Raw genomic sequence first — 21,307 nt, 5'->3', positions numbered from 1 at the left:
CAACACACATTACTCCCCATTTTGTTCAATGATGATTACATTTCACTTGATAATATATGCTTCGCGCGGTCGCACTAGCTATTTTTGTCCATTTCGTTCTTCTGGTTTGTGTAAAAAACATGAACATAGCTCTTAGATTTTCCTCAAAATCTCAAAATTGGCGTGCATGAGTCGGTTTGTTAAGTGTATTGGTTAGATTTCCAATCATGTAATTTAATAATTTAATCCAAATATAAGGGCCGTCCCTACATATACTGACAAATATATTAGACAATCATATTCATATGTGACATATAAGATCATCCATACATTTTGCTCTTTTGCATTTCACGAACATCGTTTTATACTCTTTCAAGACAAAAAAAAAATTAGAAGTGAATTAATATTTGCACGTATTTGCGCGCAACTTGGTTGATGATCATTTTGCAAGAGAAAAAGTTTCAAAGCACTGTGGTCATGTAAAGTCTTGAATAATCGCAAGGTTTCTCATCCACACATTGTGGCCAAAGTGATCTTGATATTTTCCTTTCCTCACCTTCTAATTTATTACTTCATAAATGTCCCCAACCCAATCGTTTAGGTATATACTATGAACTTTTCATTAATTTATAGATATTAATTAATAACAGTATTTGATTAATTTTGAATTAAATTACGTTGCATATAAAACCGTTTGATATTTGACAGTTGATGATATATGCAATGGATGCAAAAGAGGTTATTACAAGCTTTCAAACTTCTGAGCAAATGTGGTCGGTGGAGGGTGCTTTAGTAGATAAAGCCAGGGGCCTTTTTAATCTTTTTGCTCGCATTTTTTGTCGATTTGCTCCTTGGGCGGATCCACAGAGGCGCAACCCTTGCTGGAAAAAGCTTTGAAGTCACCGGAGTTTGCCCCTCAACTCTACCTTGGAGGTGCCCACCACCTGTTCGAATAAATGCCTCAGCAACCCAGCGACCTTTCTTTTCTTTGTTGCGATGCTGCGCTGAGTGCAGCGCGAGTTCAGTTTTTTAAGTCCTGGGCAAACGATGTTGTTTGGGTCAGGCAAATTTTTTTATTTTATTTAATAGCAAACCTGAAGCCTTATTTCCACAGAACTAGGGATGGCAAAAATTCCCGCGTGGGCGGGTCCCCATCGGGTCCCCGACCCTAACGGGGGGAGATTTTGGGGCCAAACGGGTATCGGGTACGGGGATCCCCGAACTTGAAAAATCCTCGACGGGTATGGGGAGGGGATGGTATTGGCGTCCCCATCCCCGAACCCAACCCGAAAATATATATGTTTATATTTAAATAAATAAATATATAATTATAATATTTATGTTTAACCCTAAGTTAACCTCCCTCTCCTAATTCTTCCTAATCTTCCCTGGATTTTCATATTGATGTGATTTTGAATAGTTGAGTTGAACTTTATAGTTAATTTGAATGTGTTGAATGATAATTGAATATGAAACTTAATGTTAAAATGTATGATAAGTATTTTTTATGCAAAAAAATCGGGGATTCGGGGCGGGTATGGGGGATAGTCTCCCGATCGGGACGGGGACGGGGATTTCTCGAAACCTATTAAACGGGGATTGGTTCGGGGATGGAGAGTGGGGACGGGGATGGTATTGTCATACCCGGCCCCTACCCGGCCCGTTGCCATCCCTACATAGAACAGAGGAGCGTGTTCTTGGAGTCCAAGTTGGAATTAAATGGACCAAGGGATGCTTTGCTTTGAAGTCTTGATTCTTCACGAAGCTTTGCGTGCTCCTGAGTCTTGCTGCAGATCCATCCCTCTTCTCCAAGTTTGAATGTTTTTTTTTCCCATTTTTGTTTCTTCTGGTTTTTTTTCCTTCTGTTTTTAAAAATATTTTTTAATATGTATTTTAATATTGTTGTTTTTTTAGAGATATTATTTTTGTTTTCTGATTTGGTTATCTTTGTGTAACCATAAACCCTAAATCCTTTTTTGAATAATTCAGGTATTTCTTTTGAGTTTTTAACCTTTTAAATGTTGCCCTTCCCAGGAAAATTCCTGGATCCGCTGCTCGACCTAACTCACATCACCACTGACCTCACCATCTCTATTTCAGGCGTCTCTATCTCGACCTCACACTCTGTTTCAGTCGCATCTCTCTGTCGACCTCACCCTCTCTGTTTCAGTCGCGACTCGCCTCTCTGTCGACCTCACGATCTATGTTTCAGTCGCCTCTCTCTCTCTCTCTCTCTCTCTCTCTCTCTCTCGACCTCACCCTATCTCTTTCCCCAGAACCCTAACCTAACACAATCGAATTTCATCCAAAACTTCTTTGAATTTTTAAGGTTTTTTGAGAGCTCTGGGTATTTCAATGGAGGTACGATACCCCTATTTTTGATCTGTTGATTAACCATATTTGTTTCTGGTTTTTATTTATGTTCTTGTATCTTATTTGAATAACGATTTGTTGATGGCGGAACTGTGTTAATTTTGTTATGCAGGTTTCGACTGTGTTAATTTTGTTGATGGTGGAACTGTGTTAATCTATGGAAGGTTTTGAATTTTTGGCTTCAATGAAGGTAAATATTTGTTGCTAACCTTATTTTTGTTTTGTTTTGAGTGTGTGTAATATGTTGATTTCTGCTGCTAGCTTTGAATCTGTTTCTGATTATTTAGTTTAATTTCTGATTTCTGATTTCTTGTTATTTAGTTTAATTTCTGATTTTTAACTCTGTATTTTGGGTTTGATTGTTAGCGTTGAATCTGTTTCAATTTATTTAATTGAGCTGTCTTGAATCTGTTTTTTTTTTTGGCTTGGAATCAGCCTTTATCTATATAGGATCCATATGATAAAAATATAAATTTCATCGTTTACCTTTCTAATAGATACTTTTTGCTTAGGTCTCTTCCCAGTGATACTTTGAAAACAGCAACCCAAAATATCCTCCAGTTTAGCGGATTGTAAAAGCTTCAAATCCCTCCTTACCTGACATTAAAAGAAAAGAAAAAAAAGTGAGCCAAACCACGTACGTACATACATAGCAGTAAAGTAAAACATAGAATAGATAATTAAATTGTAAGATTTAATTGACCCTAATAAGCTAAGCAACCCAAAATTAGTCAATTAACTGCTACTTTGCCTGAATGTATATCGAAATTCAGTTTTTCCTTCATCCATGGAGAGTTCTGTCACTTGGTTTGAACCTATTTATTCTATTCCTATGACTGTTCAGTGATGGGTTTGCTCCTTTTAGGTTTAGGTTTCTATCTCATATCGTGTTGTGGGTATTGTACAATTTGCACATAAACTGTTTGTTAAAATGCCTGAATAGCGTTTGTTGAATTTTATTTTCACGCACGGATATGATAGAAGTTTCCGATCATACTTTCTCTAACAATAATAATCTGCAGTTTGACTCAATGGATTCAGAAGCAGAAGCTCTTGAGGAGAAGTTGACATCTTTACTTGGACAGCTCCAAGCAGAGAGTGCCATTCTGGAAAGAATGGTTTACAAGAACAAGAACCAGCATAGGCGTGGCTCGTATTTCCAGTACCTTATGAAGGTTTCAAATTCCACACCTTGTTTATAATCACAAAGCCTTTACTCAGTTGTTTGGTTCCTGAGAGAATTGATGAAATAGAAGGAAAATAAAATACTTTTTACTCTCATTGAGTATGCTTGATAGCAGTGAATGCTTAATTAGCGAATTTGGGTGGCGGGTTTTTGTTGCATAACGTCTTACTCTATTGTTTGCTTGTCGAGAAAAATTGATGGATGAAGGAAAAACTGAATTTCAATATACATTCAGGCAAAGTAGCAGTTATTTGACTAATTTTGGGTTGCTTAGCTTATTAGGGTCAATTAAATCTTACAATTTAATTATCTATTCTATGTTTTACTTTACTGCTATGTATGTATGTACGTGGTTTGGCTCACTTTTTTTTCTTTTCTTTTAATGTCAGGTAAGGAGGGATTTGAAGCTTTTACAATCCACTAAACTGGAGGAGATTTTGGGTTGCTGTTTTCAAAGTATCACTGGGAAGAGACCTAAGCAAAAAGTACATCTATTAGAAAGGTAAACAATGAAATTTATATTTTCATCATACGGATCCTATATGGATAAAGGCTGATGCTGCATCCCCTTTTTTCTTAGTTATGGATTTATTCAGTATGTTATATAAATGTGTATATATATATGCTCCATTAATTTTCCCTTTTGTTATGGATCTGGACCTTTGTCCCCAATTTGAGTACGTAGTTTATATTATGATCACTTACCAAATCATTACTTCACAGCTTGAAGAGAAGGAAATGTGAGAGTGGAAAATATAATTTCATGGACCGACTTCTGGGAGCTGTACGCCTTCTGTCACAGGTGTGTTCTTGTTTTCCTAATGATTTGTTAATTTTGCCTCATTTCCTTAAACTTCATAGTGGTGGTTAACATTGTTTTGTTCTGCTTTATGGTTATGCCTGACTGGATTTGAGGATGTGGGTATCTGACGTACTAACTTTCAAAAGTTCAAACATGAGGTCACGTAATCTCATATGTTTCCTTTAGATTCATATAGATGTCTGTATCTATATTTCAAGATATCTTTACTTGTAAAAGAAGTAAATGTCCACATATGTCAACATATTGCAAAAATAATGATGAAGTACAATTTTCTTGACAAAACTGTCCAAGACATTATTAATTTCCCACTCTTCTAAACCAATGAAACTGCATCCAAAGAAACTGCATCCAAAGAAATGTATGCTTATTGGTTAGCAATCAACTGATTTATCTATTCGTTTATTTTTGTCTGTGTGTGGGTGTGGATGTTGTCTGTCATAGGACAAGTTCTTTACTGTAGATTTGTCTACTAGGTAAACATCCTTCTTGATGAGCTGATAATCCAAGATGGAATTCTGTAATAAAGTAGGCTTTAGTTGTACTTAGATCTTGCAACTAATTATATGTTTGTGATGAGGACTTCATTAGGTGGTCCAGCTTGAAGTACTTGCTTTAATTCTAACGTGTTAAAAATGTGTTTTGTTTCTGCTGCAGATGGTTGAGCCAATGTTGAAGGCAGCCATGTATCCTTTGCTTACTGGTTACATATAGGAACTTTCTTGTAACGTTTATAAGATCAGAAGTAAAATTTGAAATTTGATGGTTTTGATGTCGTATATATGGTTGCCCGATTGACTATCATGAATTACCGTATTTCTAAGGCATCCGAGTCTAACCTTTAACAGTAGTTTATGTACTCTTATGATATACTTGGAACTGGAAGTCTTAGTAAAAAAATTTGTATAACAGAATTGCATGGTTTTACAAGTAAGCTGTTAAGTAATTTTACGTGGTATTAGATTTGTGATGTATCTTTTTATATTGACAAAAGATATATTTGTTTCTTATTGAGGCATGATTATTTTTACTGTTGCTAGGGTGTTTATATTCTACTTTTCATCTGTAGAGAAAATTCAAAAACAGGTCTTTGCCATTATGTATACAGTAGTTTAGTGCTTGGATCACCAAGCATAAATTGAAATATGCATCCTGTGAATTTGTTACCCTTGACTATTCTACAGAGAGATATCTACACTGCTCGCTCGATCATTTTTCATGGGATTTTCTCTGACTATTTTAGCTCTGCTTGCACGACTTCGAGTTTTGGTTCAACAAGTAAGTTCAAGTCTTTTTTTCCCCCAATACATTTAAAATTGAAATGTACAGATTATTTATTAAATGTGGGTAGTTTATGGAAAATGTGCTCATGTCCTTATCATTTCAGATGGGTTCAAGTGCTGAACCTGTTCATAAATTCGCATAAACCTGGAGAGCACTGTACATGGAATTGAGTTATCCAACAAAACAGTAATTTCCTTGTATTCAACATGGAATACAAGGCAAGCTAGCCAAGTGGGTAGTTTGTGTGGATTTATCATGAGTAAAAACAAAAAAGAAATGTAGATGCTGCAGCAGCATTTGGCTAGTGATACAGTGAGAAACCTAGGTGACTAGGTCTTGGTATTAAACATGGAGTTCAGCTATTGAGCGAATTAATCATGTCTAGGATGTGAAACTTGTCCATGTGGCTAGCCCTCATGAATGCGTCACTTACAAATTTTGGACATTTCAAACTTTGAGTTCTTCCTTAATAGACTGCTAGTAGTTGGACTGATTTGATGAACTTTTCTTTTGCTATATGTTCTACAGATTTTACTTGATGTTGTTTCCGTATTCAACATGGTTTCTTCTCTCTCCCAAAAGAAGCAATCCGTAAAGATAAATCAAGGAGGACTTGAGGTCACCCCCTCTTTTGTTCTGAAAATTACTCTGGTAACATATTGTTGTTAAATGCATTCTAGCTTCTATGTTATTTACTGCTTTTTTTTTTTATGCACAATTGATACAGGTCTTTAGGGAGTTTTACCCAACAAATGAGGAATTTATCATTCTTGAGTGTGTGTTGAAATCAGATAAGTTTGAATTGCTCGAGAGCACACATAAGAGTGAGATTGCAAGTCATGATGGGGATCTTGCTGTAGGGGCATCATCTGTACTATATCAAAGTGTTGAGTCTTTCCTTGGAGGTCAGTATGTTCATGGTGTTTTCTTAGTTTATCTCTCTTAAATAATGGTATAAGCAGCAAATATTGTACTTTATATTTACATCATTCTTACACAATGATATCCTTGTGTGCATATCTCAGTTTTCCCCCATTTGCTCTGTTTATTATTTTGATGTGACATAATCGACTTTACTGCTTTTTTAATGTTTGTTGCTTATGATATTATCACTGCCACATGGATAAGGACATTCGGGGGGGCTGGCTAATTATTTTCTATCATCAACATGACCTTTTTATATGACAGAGTAGAGGCTGTTAATAGGCATCATTGTGGGTTTTCGATTTCATCTGATTTTTGGTATATACCATTCTTCCTTATTCATTTTGATTGGAAGGAAAAGATTAGTTAAGCTTTCTATTATGTAGTTTTCAAATGTTATATTGTTATTTTGCTGTTCCTTTGACTTTTTTGATGTCTTTAGCAACTGGTAGGTTAGAGGTTCTGCACATTTTTAGATGAAGAACCCCTGCTTGTATCTTTCGTTGTATCCCATCAATAAAATCTGTGTGGTCATAAAATAAGACCTTTTGGATTTCTGTGTCTCTGCACAAAAGTGCTTATGCATCTGTCTTGGAGCGATAGGAATACATCATATGTTTCCCAACACATTTTCCTAAAAGATGTAATTCTAGTTGTATGAATTTCTCCTTAGGTTCGTTTGTTCAAGTTCTTGAAAAGTCGACAAGAAGTCATAAAGAATTTGGTTAAACAAGGGTCCACACTCAATCCACTTGGTTTACTCGTGATACCAGATAGAACAAAAGATAAAGTAGTACATAGTAACTTTCTTCTGAAATTTTGTTTTTACTCCTCGTATATTTTGTTGTTTTGGTTTCCTGTAGTTTAATGTGATTATGGAGATATTACTTGTTGAGATTCTTGTTAAACTTTTGGTTTGTGCCAGATGATGAAAATATTCCCCAGACGGCAGAAGCAAGAAGCACCTTAAGTTCCGTCATAACTAAATGTTGGCCAACACAGATACGAGGACCTGTTCCGAATGGCATGTAAGCCTGCGGAGACCGACAAGCCTGAAAAGTTCCATTGGCAAATCTTTCTGGGTTGAACTCATGCGCATCGGGCCCCCATATGTCAGGGTTGTGCTGTAAAAAGGGGATTGGTATTTGAAGGATCACACCCTTTGGAATCACAATGTTCTTGAGTGTGACAGTTTCAAAGGCCTAGTTACAAAGAATGCAGGCGGGTAAAGACGCAACACCTCCTGAATCACCATTTTCAGCTGCAGACAATTGTAAGGTGGCAATCAAATTCCTTGTGTCCATAAAATTTATAGCATTAATTTGAGGCCATTTGATCAATTCTTCATTTCTTTATGCTATGCATTTTTCCTTAATTAGTATACAAGTTTATCTTTATAAGAGATAATTTCTTATGTGACATACCACTTTCATGCTTCGAAGCATATCTCCGTCTAGAGGTTTATCCCCGCAGATTTCGAGCACCTCAGCGCGAGCACGAGCTTGCCAATATGGATGTGCAGCTAGTAACATCAAGCTCCATGATGCTGCAATGGAAGTGGTCTCATGGCCAGCAAAGAATATAGTCTTGCAGTTATCGACAATGAACTTCTTCTGCGATAAGCCTTTGGAATCCCCAGCACCGGCAAGAAGCATTTGGAATAAATCTTCCTCACCTGAAGCTTCAATACGTTGTTTTACCAGCTTTAATATCATTGACTCAGCTTCCTTCTCTAATCTCCATGTTTCTCTATTGTCATTTGTAGGCAGCAATCTGTCACCATGGTGCAAGAGCAGACATTCATATCAGATGTATGTTTGTATGCTAAGGCTACAAATTTTAGATATCAATTTATTTGACAGAAATAATTTGAAGTGAAACCACTTATGAGCAAAAAATTATACTGTCACACTAATTGGTATCCAAACTCTTAGAAATAAAATGTCATGAAGATCTTTTTGTAATATCATACCTCAAATCCGGAAGCGACATGATTCCCTTTCTCAAAACTTTTTGCAGAGCCCTAAGTTTATTGAATATTTCTGCTACTTGATCATATCTGTTATTAAAACAAGCTCTTGAAATTATATCTGCAGCTAAGTTTCTCAAATACTTATCAACTTTAATTTCTGCAATTCCGCCCTTGCTGTCGATTTCATCTTCCCAACTTCTTAGCATTGAGGTTGTGGAGTCCACTATTAGGTCCACCATGCCCTTAGAAAAGAGTTGAACAAATGATTTATAAATGAATTGAAAGCATAAAGAGTTAGTGTCTTAATGCTGTATTTTATTAGAACGTGAGCATCCAAACCAAAACCAATTAGTTAAGAGTAGAGATGTCCAAAATCATTTAAGATGTTACACAAAGCTTTAATTTCCGGACTTGGGATTCGCACTATCAACAAATTTAGCTCATTGGAATTATTTTCAAAACAGGTTAACGCACAATCTATCGAAGATATTATGTTGTTAAACCATCAATATATGGTGCACATTCAAATAAGAATTTACCTAATGAAGAACAAAACAAACCTTAACCTTATCAAGATATTGCTCGGGAGCAATAATTCCCCTTTGATGGGCCCAAATTAAGCCATTCGATGATAAAAGGCCTTCGCCCAATAGTGGCCCAACAACCTTGGAAGTTAAAGAAGCCTTCCCTAAGTTTAGAGACTCGCATAGGCCAATTTCCTTCGCCCATAATTGTTTTACGTGTGCACTTGCATACATAAATATTTGCCCTGCAACAAATACCTACTAAATCAAGATGTTTGACCCCCAAAAAATAAAATAAAAAGGAAATTGGGAGCTCAAATTGAATTTGTTTTTAACACGAAGGATATGAATGAAGCATACATGTCACTGAATGGATTGGTTTGGTTTGATTATTTTACTATTTTGAGCATGAATCGAACTAATTGGAACTGTGATGTTACACCAGTTCGGTGTGCGGTTAGAGACTCGAATCAAACCGGACCACATCTAGCCCTGAGCAATCCAATTAATTATGCTATATGTGCAAGAGAGTGAACCTACCATATTCATTTCGCCACTGCTCTATGTAGGGGAAGATTTTTGAATGCCATTCATGATCAATAGAAGCTACATCACCATCATGATGGAGTTTTGTTGGATCAGCAGTCTTTGTTGCTGTTGACTGGCCCTTGCTTTGCAGCCTCTTTATTGCAGAGAGGTTCCCTAAGAGAAATGAAGGAGGAGGCCCTCTAATTCCTTGCTTCCCAAGCTTTGATCTTAGCCCTCTAGGCCTCAATAACACAAGTTCACAAAGGTATAAAAACAAGACCAAAAACCCACCCAACAATACTGACACTATGACCTTTGCTGCTACTGCTGCCTCAGCTTCCATTTTTCTACTAATTCCTCTGCTTCTCTTGCTTTCTGTCTATTCTTTTTTAGTATCCAATTTATAGCAAAAACTCCCAACTATGTGACTATTATTGAATTTTTTGCGAAATCGTTGGAGTGTAGCATCAAAGTCAGCCTTTTGTTTCTTATGGTTCCATGGACCATGTCAACTCTTAAGCATACGTCACTGCAAATAAGCAAAAGACAATAGAAATGACAACCAAAGAGATTACAACCAAAGAGGATTAACCCTCTCACCTATTTAGGAATGATAGAGTTTAACTCTCACAGCCCAAATCCCAAGTACAATAGAGCCAAGACAAAATCTCAGATTCTTGCTCACAAATAGAAAGAACCAAACCAGAGAAATTACAAGAAAATCCTCTCTGTTTCTCCTCTCTCTGGTGCGACAACAAAAAGAGCAGCAGTTCTCAGCACTATGGTGCACACGGCACCTCCAAATGGTGAGGCACAATGCCGACTACCAAATTGATGCCCACTCTCTCACTTTTATTGCTCTAGGTGCACACAGCACCTCAAGTGGTGTTCATACACAATGATGGATTTAGGAATTTTCATTCCGGGGGTCAACGTGTAAAAGGTTAAAACAATTTCTATACAAAATAGACCCATTGAAATGAAACGATAATACTCTAATTCATAGTTAATAGATAAAACCATACAAAATACTCATGTTCATTATCAAAGAGAACTGCATCAACTTCTAAAAATAAACACACATCGCAATACACCAGAAATATCTCTAAGAATGTGATAATAAACCAAAAAATTAGTGCAATCATCTTCGCCTCCCAAGGCGTCTTATCTTATTCGACATAAGAACTGGCATATATTAGCACAATCCTGCTCATTTTAGGGCATTTACGTCATTTTTTTTAGGTTCGTCGAAGTTTTGATTTTGGGCTTTATCTGCATTTCTTTTGGGTTCTAGCTCTCAAACTTTGGACCCTTATGAGTATTGTCTTAGGGGGAGCTTATTCAAGCAAATATTTCTTCAATATGTAAGAGTTAGGTTATTCTTGTAAAACTCTTTGTGGATTGAACATCTAAAGCTTTTTACCTAGATTGATTTTAGGTCCCTTCATGCATTCATATCATATATGAAAATTTGTTTTATGTAAAAATATTGGCTAAGTATGAAAAATGGTTTTTTAGAATAATCATTTTCTCAAGATAATTTTTGGCGGCTTTTATTCCTTACACATCAAATAAGAAAACTTGATTTTATGGGATTTTAGTATGAAGTATATATTAACTTAATAAGCCAACATTTTTAGCCTAAATCATATTTTGCACTAAAACCGATTTTTCATATTTTGATTTGGTGGGAATTTGATTTTCTAGTATTTTTATTTGAATCCAAATGAGGGGTACTTCCTTATTTACATTGTAAACTTAAGTAAATGTCTTTGAAAATGAAAATAACGTAATCTGCCTGATGTGCTCTCTGGAGCATTTCATCAAGCAGTTTATGAGCAATTTTCAGGGGTCAACATCTTCGCCTCCAATGGTGGATTCCGGACTTACAGAGGTCAATTGGCCCCTCTTGCCAATATGTGAATCCGCCCCTTTTCATACCCACCAGCTCCACTACTCTCTGTCTTGTCCCACCATGTAGTCAAAAGCCAAAAGAAAGAGCCACAAAGAATGGCCAGTAGCACCCAAATATTCAAAGCTTTTCCACATTATTTGTGGCACCACTTCCCTTTGTCTCCTGCTTCATCATCACGAACACTAAACTCCCAAGTCAAAACTTGGAGCTACGATATCACGGCAGAAGCAGATTGGACTGGATGGTGGATATGAAACCTATGAAACAACAAGAAGATAAAATACAGAAATCCAAAAGACACAAGGATTTTTACTGGTTTGACCCGTGTGTAGCTTACGTCCAGTTCGAAGTCAGCAAGAAATTCCACTAGTATCCCAAAAGAGATTACAACCAAAGGGAATTAACCCTCTTATCTATACTAGGAATTACAGAATTTAACTCTCATAGCCCAAATCCCAATTACACCCAAAGTCACCAAATACAATAGAGCCAAGAACAAATCTCCGATTCTTGCTCACAAATAGAAAGAACCAAACAAGAGCAATTACAAGGAAATCCTCTCTGTTTCTCTTCTCTCCCCCGCGCACAACAGTTCCATGTCAACTCTTCTATGTTGTAAGTCGTTTTGTATGGCGACAAGTGCACAGGGTTTTGTATGTGTTAGTCTTTGTCTACCCAAAACTAAGCTGTACATAATACGTTTGGTATTTTGTTCATGAGTTTCCAGAGCAAAAATTACCAACTTATCTTAATCTTTCAAACAAGATAAAAAAAGAAAAAACAAGATAAAATCTCAAAAGAACATTTGTGCCTTGCAATTTTTCCTTAGATTTCCCCAGAACTTGTTCAAAGTCTGGAATTTTGAAGTTGGTTATATTGTGTAGCATGTAGATCTTTTCCATGGATCTCGTCTTCATGACAAGAAAATAAATGAAATGCAGACAAAGAATAATCGTTGTAGCCAAATTTGATGGTTGAATAAGCATGTATATTGGTCCAGATACTTAATCCAGCCCAAAATGAAGAACAAGACAAATACATCAAAATTTTCTTTTGTTTTCCTGACCCGTAGAAGTCTTTTCCTCTGCCTTTTAGTGACGGTGGAATGTATTTTGCGAATAATGCTTCGATCATCTAGCCAAAAAAATGCGCATGGATAATTTGTAAACAGCATAGTCTGACACATTATTTGCAGATACAAAAGCAATTTAACATACCGAGCCCTTGAGTTTATGAAACAAACATATCAAGAAGTAACTCTCAAGAATACCATGTTGAGGTACAGTAGCCAAGCTAAAAGCAGGGGAGTTCTGGTATGCTGGTGACAAGGAGAAGCAAAACTTCGACAGAATCATAGCAAGAATCACCTTAAGCTCTGTCATAGCTAAGTGTTGTCCAACACAGATTATGAGGGGCATATAAGCCTGTGGGGACCGGCAAGCCTTTTCCGTTGACAAATCTATCCGGCTTAAACTTATGCAGATCAGGGTTTCTGGGGTAAATAGGGGATTGGTATTTGAAGGATCACACCCTTTGGAAGCACAATGTTTTTTTATGTGATGGTCTCGAAGGCCTCTCTTGCTACAAAGAATGCTGGCGGATAAAGACATAATAATACGTCCTGAATCACCATTTTTAAGTGCAGACACAGATGCAATGCAAGGTGGTAATCCAACTTCTATTGCGCGCGTCTTTGGATGAAATTCTCATATTATTGAGCCAGATCTGGACACCAAATTTCTCTCCACTCTCTTTGCCTGTTTGCATTTTGCACTTGGTTAACGCATATTTTATAAGTGTGTAAGTGTGCCGGAATAAATCTCATATAGGAACACTGGTACAAAGATTCCTAATACTTCATCTGAGATTTGAAATCTCATATTCTATAATTTGAACTTATAGAATATGAATTAACAAAATAAAAAATGCAAACATCAAAGAAACAATAAGCAAGCTAACATATTATTCATATAAAAGTTGTGACAACACGTGACCTAAAAGTTGCAAAGATTATGGGAGCCACCGAAGTTCATAACTTGGAGTATATGTCAGATGATAATTGTTTGGAAATATTTAAGCAGCATGCATTTGTGAACATTAACAAAGATAGACCACCAAATTTTGAGTTGCTTCAGAAAAAAATATCAAAGAAACAATAAGCAAGCTAACATATTATTCTGGGATGGAGACCAGAATTTGTTGGTTGGTGCAGTTTGGTAAAATGCATGGTTATGTGTATGGTTGAGTAATCAGTTTTTATTCCAGCACAGAATGAAAAAGGCAATATATACAATGGTGAACTACGAGATATCCACCCTATGGAGGCATTTGCCCCATTGTGGGTCAAGGACTTCTTCCGCTTCTAGAACTAGAACAACAGCAGCAAGCCAAACTCCAAGTCTTATCCCGTGACAGAGAAGGGAACGATGATCAATGACCGAGTTCGTTATTTTTGCTTGTCTTTTATGATCAACTTTTGGCATATAATAGGTACCAAGTATATCATCGCAAATCACAAAGAAGCACTGAGACAAGTTATACTTGGTTACATGCATATGAAGCTAATTAATGGTGAATAGCTTGGTAAGCACTATTATTTTTGAAACATGCATGTTCTTACCATGCTATTCACCATCAGCTTCAAGAAACCAAGTATAACTTCTCTCAGCCCTTCTTTGTGATTTGGAATAAAATACTTGGCACCTATTATGTCCCAATCTTCCTATTATTGGATTTACTAGGCACACTTCAACTTATAGAATATGGAGTTAACAAAATACAAAATGCAAACATCGAAGAAACAATAAGCAAGCTAACATATTATTCATATAAAAATAAAATAATTCCATTTACAATAGGTGTTGCTTTTTTCGTTTACACTACCTACTTTTATAGATCTTTGTGAAGACTTGTAACAATTTGTGAGTGTATAAGGGTCTTCTCTGCTTGTACCATGAGAAAAAATTAAATTAAGGCGTGCGCTATGTGCAGGAAAGTGTTATTTATATTCTCCATTTATATGCTAAGTGCGCAGGGAAGTGCATATCATTTGTGTGATGAAATATATTAGGGAAAGCACAAATAGCACTACTTGGTTTCACCAAGCTATTCGCTCTGTCCATAATATATTTCGTCATACGAATAGTATGCACCACACTTAGCACACTAATGGAGAGTGCAAATAGCACCTCCTTGCACATAGCAATACGAATAGTATGCAGAGACTTTAATCTCTCTCTCTTGGTACAAAGAGAACCTTATAAAAGTAGGTTGTGTATAGAAGAAAAAAGCAACACCTACATGATATGTGATGTGCCTATTTTGTATTTGGTATTGTTCTATTTTGTTTATTTATAGAAATGTACCTACATTTACTTATATGATATGTGATGTGCAATTCCCAGCAACGGTAGGCAGTTCAAATTCCCACCAATGTCACATGATATGTGTGTGTGTGTGTGTTTTTTATTATTATCAAGATACCGGAATGATTGCCGGAGGATTTCGTAGATAATAAAAGGAGGGAGGAACGAGAACTTGTTGGTTGGTGCAGTTCGGAAAAATGCATGGTTATGTATGGTTGACGTTTCAACTAGTACCTAATTAAACTAAAATGTTGGCATTCATCTGTAATAGTGTTTAAAGCTTCTATATTATAATTCGTAGATTTCTGTTTTTTTAATAATGCAATGAAAGGAACATAGGAGTTTGCTCGCGTATAGTAATTAGTTTTTATTCCAGCACAGAATGAAAAAGGCAATATATATCCACCCTATATGGATGCATTTGCCCCATTGTGGGTCAAGGACTTCTTCCGCTTCTAGAACTAGAACAACAGCAGCAAGCCAAACTCCAAGTCTTATCCCGTGACAGAGAAGGGAACGATGATCAATGACCGAGTTCGTTATTTTTGCTTGTCTTTTATGATCAACTTTTGGCATATAATAGGTACCAAGTATATCATCGCAAATCACAAAGAAGCACTGAGACAAGTTATACTTGGTTACATGCATATGAAGCTAATTAATGGTGAATAGCTTGGTAAGCACTATTATTTTTGAAACATGCATGTTCTTACCATGCTATTCACCATCAGCTTCAAGAAACCAAGTATAACTTCTCTCAGCCCTTCTTTGTGATTTGGGATAAAATACTTGGTACCGATTATGTGCCAAAAGTTAATCATAAAAGCGAGGACAATCAAAAATAATACGCTCAGTCATTGATCATCGTCCCACCCCCCGCTCATCCATTGCTTTGATAGTTGCAAATGAGAAGAAGAAGATGGACGTTTGTGGAGACATTATAGAGACGAGAAAACTTATGCCCCCGCCCCTGCTCATTTTATCAACCATAAGTCCCAAGAAAGGGTATTGTACAGAGCTCCAAATGCATAAGGAGCCACTAGCCTGTGAAGATGTGACCAGATATGCCTGTACAAAAATTTGTTGTGATGCATGTATCTATGCATGAAGTATTGCCACGTGTCCGTTACAACATGTCAATGGCAAACTTAATAATAAGTATCTTGAAATAGTTATAGACAAAGTTCATCAATTTTGTCTATAATTATTTCAAGATACCCAATATTAAATTGCCACTACAATGTTGGTAAAGGACACGTGGCAATATTTCATGCACAGATACATGTATCAGAACAAATTTCTGTACAGACATATCTACTCACATCTTCACAGGCTAGTGGCTCCTTATGCATTTGGAGATTTGTACAATCACCCTTTCTTGGGACTTATGGTTGATACAATGAGCGGGGGCGGGGCCATAAGTTTTATCGTCTCTAGAAATGTCTTTTGGAGACGAAATATGAAGGATGAAAAAAAAGGTTAAATGTGAAAGGAAGTCTATGCTTTCCAAAGGGCTAAGATGGAGTTAAAAGCAAAAGAAGAAAAAATGAAAGGGTTGTGAGGAGCATACATTTTGGAGACGCAGTATAACATTGAGATATCAGAGATTCTAGCAGCGCTTAAATACAGGGGTGTTGACGCTTTGCCATTGCTTCTCCTACTCTCTCTCTCTCACGCTCTTTCTCTCCCTTCGGAATAAAGATTGTGAACCTTTTCTCTCTCCCTTTGGAATAAAGACTGTGAACCTTTTTAATTCACCAATATAAGTCTCCTACAATTTGAAAGCTTGTGGTAATTTAGTCTGACACCTTGATTTTATCAAAGAATATTGAAGAGAAGTTTGTTTTATCAAAATAAATTGAGACCCTCTACTGTTTGGAATTGAAAAAAAAAAAACTAATAAAGTATGACCACCATCCTCTTTTCCCATTTTGAAATATGGAATTGGAATCTGAAATTCTATATTGTATAAATATGGAATCCGAGAGTATAAATATTAATTTGTTAGGTGGATCAAATTGACATATGATTTTGATTTTTTGAAGTAGCAAGATGCTCTGGTTGACTTTTGTTCATGTGTCTACCAAAACCATCTCCACTAGGATATATTTATCCATCTTCTTAGTGAATAGTTGATCCATTGGTAGATGGCTCTGTAAATCATTTTTTTGCTTGATTGCTTTCTGCATTTTGTTTTTCAACAAACTTTACTTGAAAAAACACAAGAGACTTATTGGATAGAAATCGTAAAAGCTTAAGCTATTAGGTGGAGAGAAAAAATATATTCATAACCAAAATCGAACAACTATACTTCACCCGCAATGTTTCATCCCACATTGCATCTTACATCTAGCTTACAAGTAAGAAGAATGAAACAAAAAGACCTCTTCCTTCATATTTCTTTTCAATGTTCACAGTGAAACACAGGTTAAAAATTGCCAATATATATGCGCAATGATAAAGTCGGCCGTCCACAACATGCTATTACAGAACTAGTATCACACTCTCCTCACTTGGAGACTTACTCCATGTTCAGGTTCAATAACCATACTAGCAGTTGGGCAGTGTTGGTATGCAGGGGAGAGTGTGAAGCAAAACTTGGATAAAATAAGAGACAAAATCACCTTCAATTCTGTCATGGCTAAGTGTTGGCCAAGACAAATTCGAGCACCAACTCCAAATGGCATATAAGCCTGAGGAAACTTGCAAGCCCCAAGAATTCCATGCTCAAATCTTTTTGGATTGAAGTCAAGGGCATCAGGCCCCCAGATATCAGGCAGCCGGTGCAGTATTGGGATTGGAATCTTCATGTTTGTTCCTTTGGGAATTAGAATGCCGTTAAGCTCAATATCGTCCAAGGCTTCTCTTCCAACAAACATTGACGGCGCGTACAAGCGCAAGGCTTCTTGAATCACCATATTCAACTGCCAACATGTATATAATTAGTTTAGAATACAGTTCACATCATTATGACAGATTATGTATAGACTTTGTGTGTCTTCGATAGTGTTTCTGTTACTCGGTATTCCTTTGTTATTAGCACTTTTTGGAGTGTGAATAAAATCTCCCTTTTATGTATAATGTAAATAGTAAAGTAACATACTATTCTCATGCTTCGGAGCATATCAGCATCTGGAATGCGATCCATGCAAATTCCAAGTACCTCAGCACGGGCACGAGCTTGCCACTCTGGATATGCAGCTAGTAACATCAAGCTCCATGATGCTGTGATGGCAGTGGTTTCGTGGCCAGCAAAGTACATACTCTTACAATTATCCACTATGAAATTATCCTGGGAGATGCCTGAAAATAGGCTGTCAGTATCTCCATAATTTTTGGCTCCCTCGATAATCATTTGGAGAAGGTCCTTTTCATAAGTTGCCTCAGCACTGCGTTGCTTCGCTACCCTTAATATCATTGAGTGGATCTCTTTCTCTAATCTCCAAATCTCTCTGTTGTTTTTGGTTGCCAAGTATCTAAAAATTTTCGAGACATTTAGTTTACTGGACTGTTAGCATGAAACCAGTGAGGAATTTGCAGAAACAGGCATAAGCATTTATGAAGAAATACCATCCTGAGAATACTTTTTATGCATAAAGTATGATGACCATAAGCTTCCTTGTATTATATATATGATATACCTTACACCTGGAACCCCAATGTGTCCCTGGTACATGATTTTCTGAAGAGTTCTGAGCTTTAAGAAATTTCTTTGCCTTGTGAATAATTACTTCCAAAGGATGTTCTTGATATTATATCTGCTGAAAAGCTTCTCAAATCCTCATCAACTCCAAAGACTGCAATTCCTCCCTCGCCTTCGATTTTACTCTCGCAAGATCTTAACATGGTGGTTGTACAGTCCACCATCAACTCCACCATACCCTGTAATTTAAGCAGTGAATTTTCAACCCATTTGAGGACATGAAATGCATCACAAAAATTGCATTCAAATGGTATCTTACATTAGAAATTAAACCTTAGAACAGAAATAGAAAACTAACTTAATAATTCTTGTTGAGAATTCAGTGACTTACCTTAACCCTATCAAAGTAGAACTCAGGAGCAATAATCTTCCTTTGGTGGTACCAAATTGGGCCATTTGCAGCTATAATGCCTTGACCGAAAAGTGACTTGCGATCCTTAGATACATAGCCAGGCTTCCCTAGGTTCAAATCTATCACTGCTAATTGCTGTATGCTTCCACTTAAATAGGTGAAATTTGGCCCTGCCACACCAGTATATACAAATTAGGAACATATGAGTAACAACAGGAAGATGGCCAAAACAAAAATAAAATTTTGGTCACCTCCCCTATGTTATTTTCATTTCTTCTCTTCATCCAAAGAAGAAAAAGAAACATGTACAGTTTTCAATCTCCTGGCCCTTGGAAAAACTGTTTATATATTTGCTTCTACTTGTAGTTTTAAACCAACACTATTGCTGTTATATTATCTCCTTAGAAACTCCAATGGAAAATCAAGTTCAAAGAGAGATGACAGAATGTACCATATTCATTTCCCCACTGGAGCAGATAAGGGAACAGCTTTGAGGCCAATCATGAGCAATGGAAAGATGGCGGTCCTTTGATTTCATCACCTCGAGTTTGACCATCCTCTTCATTTCTGGGATATTTCCCAAGAGAATTGAGGAAGGAGAAGGCCCTCTGATCCCTTGCTTCTCGAGCTTTGATCTTAGCCTCTTTTGCTTTAAAACTAAAGACTCATAGAGGAAGTAGCAATAGCACAAGCCCTCCAAACAACACTGATACTATCATCTTTGCTGCTAAGACAAAGATGATAGTTGAAATTTGAAAGTGGGTTTTTATAAGCTGACGAAACTCATGTTAGCTTGCTAGTTATGTGTGCCATTTTTTGGTGACTGGCAGGAGCATAATATGTCATCTTGTAGATGATGAGAGAAGCTTCTAAGACAAACCCAAACCTTTTTCATTCCATTAGGCAAAATAACAAAAAGAAAAGAGAACCTTTTTATTATTTTCTCAGCTAAATTCACATATCGAACCCCTGTTTAGTTGGAAATCCCTCCTTGGTGAAGTCAAGATGTGCGGCTGTTATTTTTCCCTTTTTCAAAGCACATGAATGCATGTATGGGATATGCATGCACGAAAATTCTACGCCTTGGGGAAAAGGAAGAGAAAAATGGGGGAGCTGCGCATGCTTTCTGCGCCTTGGGTTCCCTCCTTATTGGAGGAATAGTTTTTTGTCTTGAATGATGATGTCTTTGGTGGGAGACAAGGTGCAAAGATGGGGGAGGTTTTTTTACCAGCATCATTGTGGCTTCCTTGGGCATGCGGCTGGTTTCTTTGGCAAGCACGTGGGATGGTTTTTTGGAGATAAAAAATCAGCCTTTCATTTGGTTATATAATGGGCATGCAAGGGTGAGTGGCGTGTGTGCATGTGAACCGCACCAAGAAAAGGCACCAGAGAGAGAGCACGGCAGAGAGGGAGAGTGGGTTGCTTGTGAGATGCAAGCAAGCAGTCCATAACTGCTGGAGGATGTTTCAGCTGGAAGTTAGCTGCGTTCATCAAAGGTTCAAGGGAGGATATATCTCTTGGGGAGTGACAGTGAGTTTTGGGAAATACTGTGAGTGGGTGGGTGTACAAGGGACTCGGGTTTGGGTATAAAACTCTTGAGTGTTAAATTGGGTGATGTTGATTTAACTCAGTATGTATTTTGTACAGTTACTATTCTCATAGTGAAGAATTGACAATACTGTTCGTGGATGTAGACAGGATTATCTGTGTTCTCTCATGTATTTACTCTTTGTCATCTTGAGCTTGTTGGTTTGTTTATTCATTTCTTCCATCGGGTTATCCTGTGACGAGGGGGAAATCGGTGTTTTCCCAACATGTTTATCTATGCACCTCTTTGGAAGGGGAATTGATTGGTAACCCCACATTCACTCCTTGCTTACCCAAAATGTTTCCTTAGAAATAATTTTACACCCACCATATTTTCTCATTACTTATCGAATATTTCTCAAGTATTCGGTTTTGGTGCACTTAACGAATGTTTCTCAAGCAGACGCACCCCCAAAATTTCAATATCAACAATAATAAAGGACTTTTATATGAGATTTGAATCAGTCCAACAATTATAGGCTGTCAAATGTTTGCACCTCTCAACAGAGAGAGAGAGAGAGAGAGAGAATGGAGCACAACATCTGGGTTGCGTTCCGCGGCGGTGCGTGGCTAGGGTGCTGAGCGGTGGGGGATGGGTCTGATGGGTGGGGTGGGATCTGGGATGGGGAGGGATGGCAACATATGTTGGTGGAGATCGGATCGAGTAAGAGAGAGAGAGAGTTTTGTTTTTGTTTGAGTATTTTATATTGTTTATTAATTTATTTAATAATATTTTATTATTTACTTGGTGTTGGAAGGATAATGGGTAATTTAAGAATAACGATGAGTGAAAAG

At 37.0% G+C, this 21,307-nt stretch overlaps 2 protein-coding genes and 2 pseudogenes across 8 annotated transcripts; 1 reads left to right on the top strand and 3 right to left on the bottom strand.

Annotated features, from left to right (window-relative positions):
- The first annotated feature begins 1,678 nt into the window (after positions 1-1,678).
- Positions 1,679-8,535, top strand: LOC110764163 (uncharacterized). Of its 5 annotated transcripts, XR_015833685.1 has the most exons (12): positions 1,682-1,968; positions 2,080-2,340; positions 2,465-2,542; positions 3,375-3,527; positions 3,928-4,040; positions 4,262-4,340; positions 5,016-5,044; positions 5,543-5,636; positions 6,171-6,260; positions 6,370-6,547; positions 7,492-7,844; positions 8,009-8,535. XR_015833685.1 is itself a non-coding variant. In XM_088248430.1 (10 exons), the coding sequence occupies exons 2-10, from the start codon at positions 2,510-2,512 to the stop codon at positions 7,596-7,598; spliced, it is 876 nt and encodes a 291-aa protein (XP_088104556.1). In that variant the 5' UTR covers positions 1,682-2,340; positions 2,465-2,509; the 3' UTR covers positions 7,599-8,535. The 5 variants fall into 5 exon arrangements, 1 of the variants encoding a protein (XP_088104556.1); XR_015833687.1 differs by having other exon boundaries at positions 1,679-2,340; positions 6,171-6,293; positions 6,434-6,547; XR_015833686.1 differs by having other exon boundaries at positions 1,682-2,340; positions 7,492-7,839.
- On the bottom strand, positions 7,948-10,397 carry LOC110764164 (cytochrome P450 714C2-like). 2 transcript variants are annotated; one of them, XM_088248428.1, is made up of 4 exons: positions 9,603-10,397; positions 9,099-9,307; positions 8,539-8,780; positions 7,948-8,339 (listed from the first exon to the last, which is right to left on the bottom strand). In XM_088248428.1, the coding sequence occupies exons 1-4, from the start codon at positions 9,931-9,933 to the stop codon at positions 7,961-7,963; spliced, it is 1,161 nt and encodes a 386-aa protein (XP_088104554.1). In that variant the 5' UTR covers positions 9,934-10,397; the 3' UTR covers positions 7,948-7,960. The 2 variants fall into 2 exon arrangements, with proteins under 2 accessions (XP_088104554.1, XP_088104555.1); XM_088248429.1 differs by having other exon boundaries at positions 9,105-9,307.
- Positions 10,398-15,230: 4,833 nt separating this feature from the next.
- Positions 15,231-15,997, bottom strand: LOC110764182 (sphinganine C4-monooxygenase 1 pseudogene; annotated as a pseudogene).
- Positions 15,998-17,260: 1,263 nt separating this feature from the next.
- Positions 17,261-19,653, bottom strand: LOC110764181 (cytochrome P450 714C2-like; annotated as a pseudogene). The gene is made up of 5 exons (XR_002527866.2): positions 19,377-19,653; positions 18,905-19,095; positions 18,512-18,752; positions 17,974-18,346; positions 17,261-17,794 (listed from the first exon to the last, which is right to left on the bottom strand). The product of XR_002527866.2 is annotated as a cytochrome P450 714C2-like (transcript).
- Positions 19,654-21,307: the final 1,654 nt, after the last annotated feature.

Source organism: Prunus avium, chromosome 2 (genome assembly GCF_965620075.1).
Source record: "Prunus avium chromosome 2, drPruAviu1.hap1.1, whole genome shotgun sequence".
Classification (NCBI taxonomy): domain Eukaryota; kingdom Viridiplantae; phylum Streptophyta; class Magnoliopsida; order Rosales; family Rosaceae; genus Prunus; species Prunus avium.
Note: the sequence above shows the minus strand (reverse complement) of the source record. Positions and strands in the feature narration are given on the sequence as shown.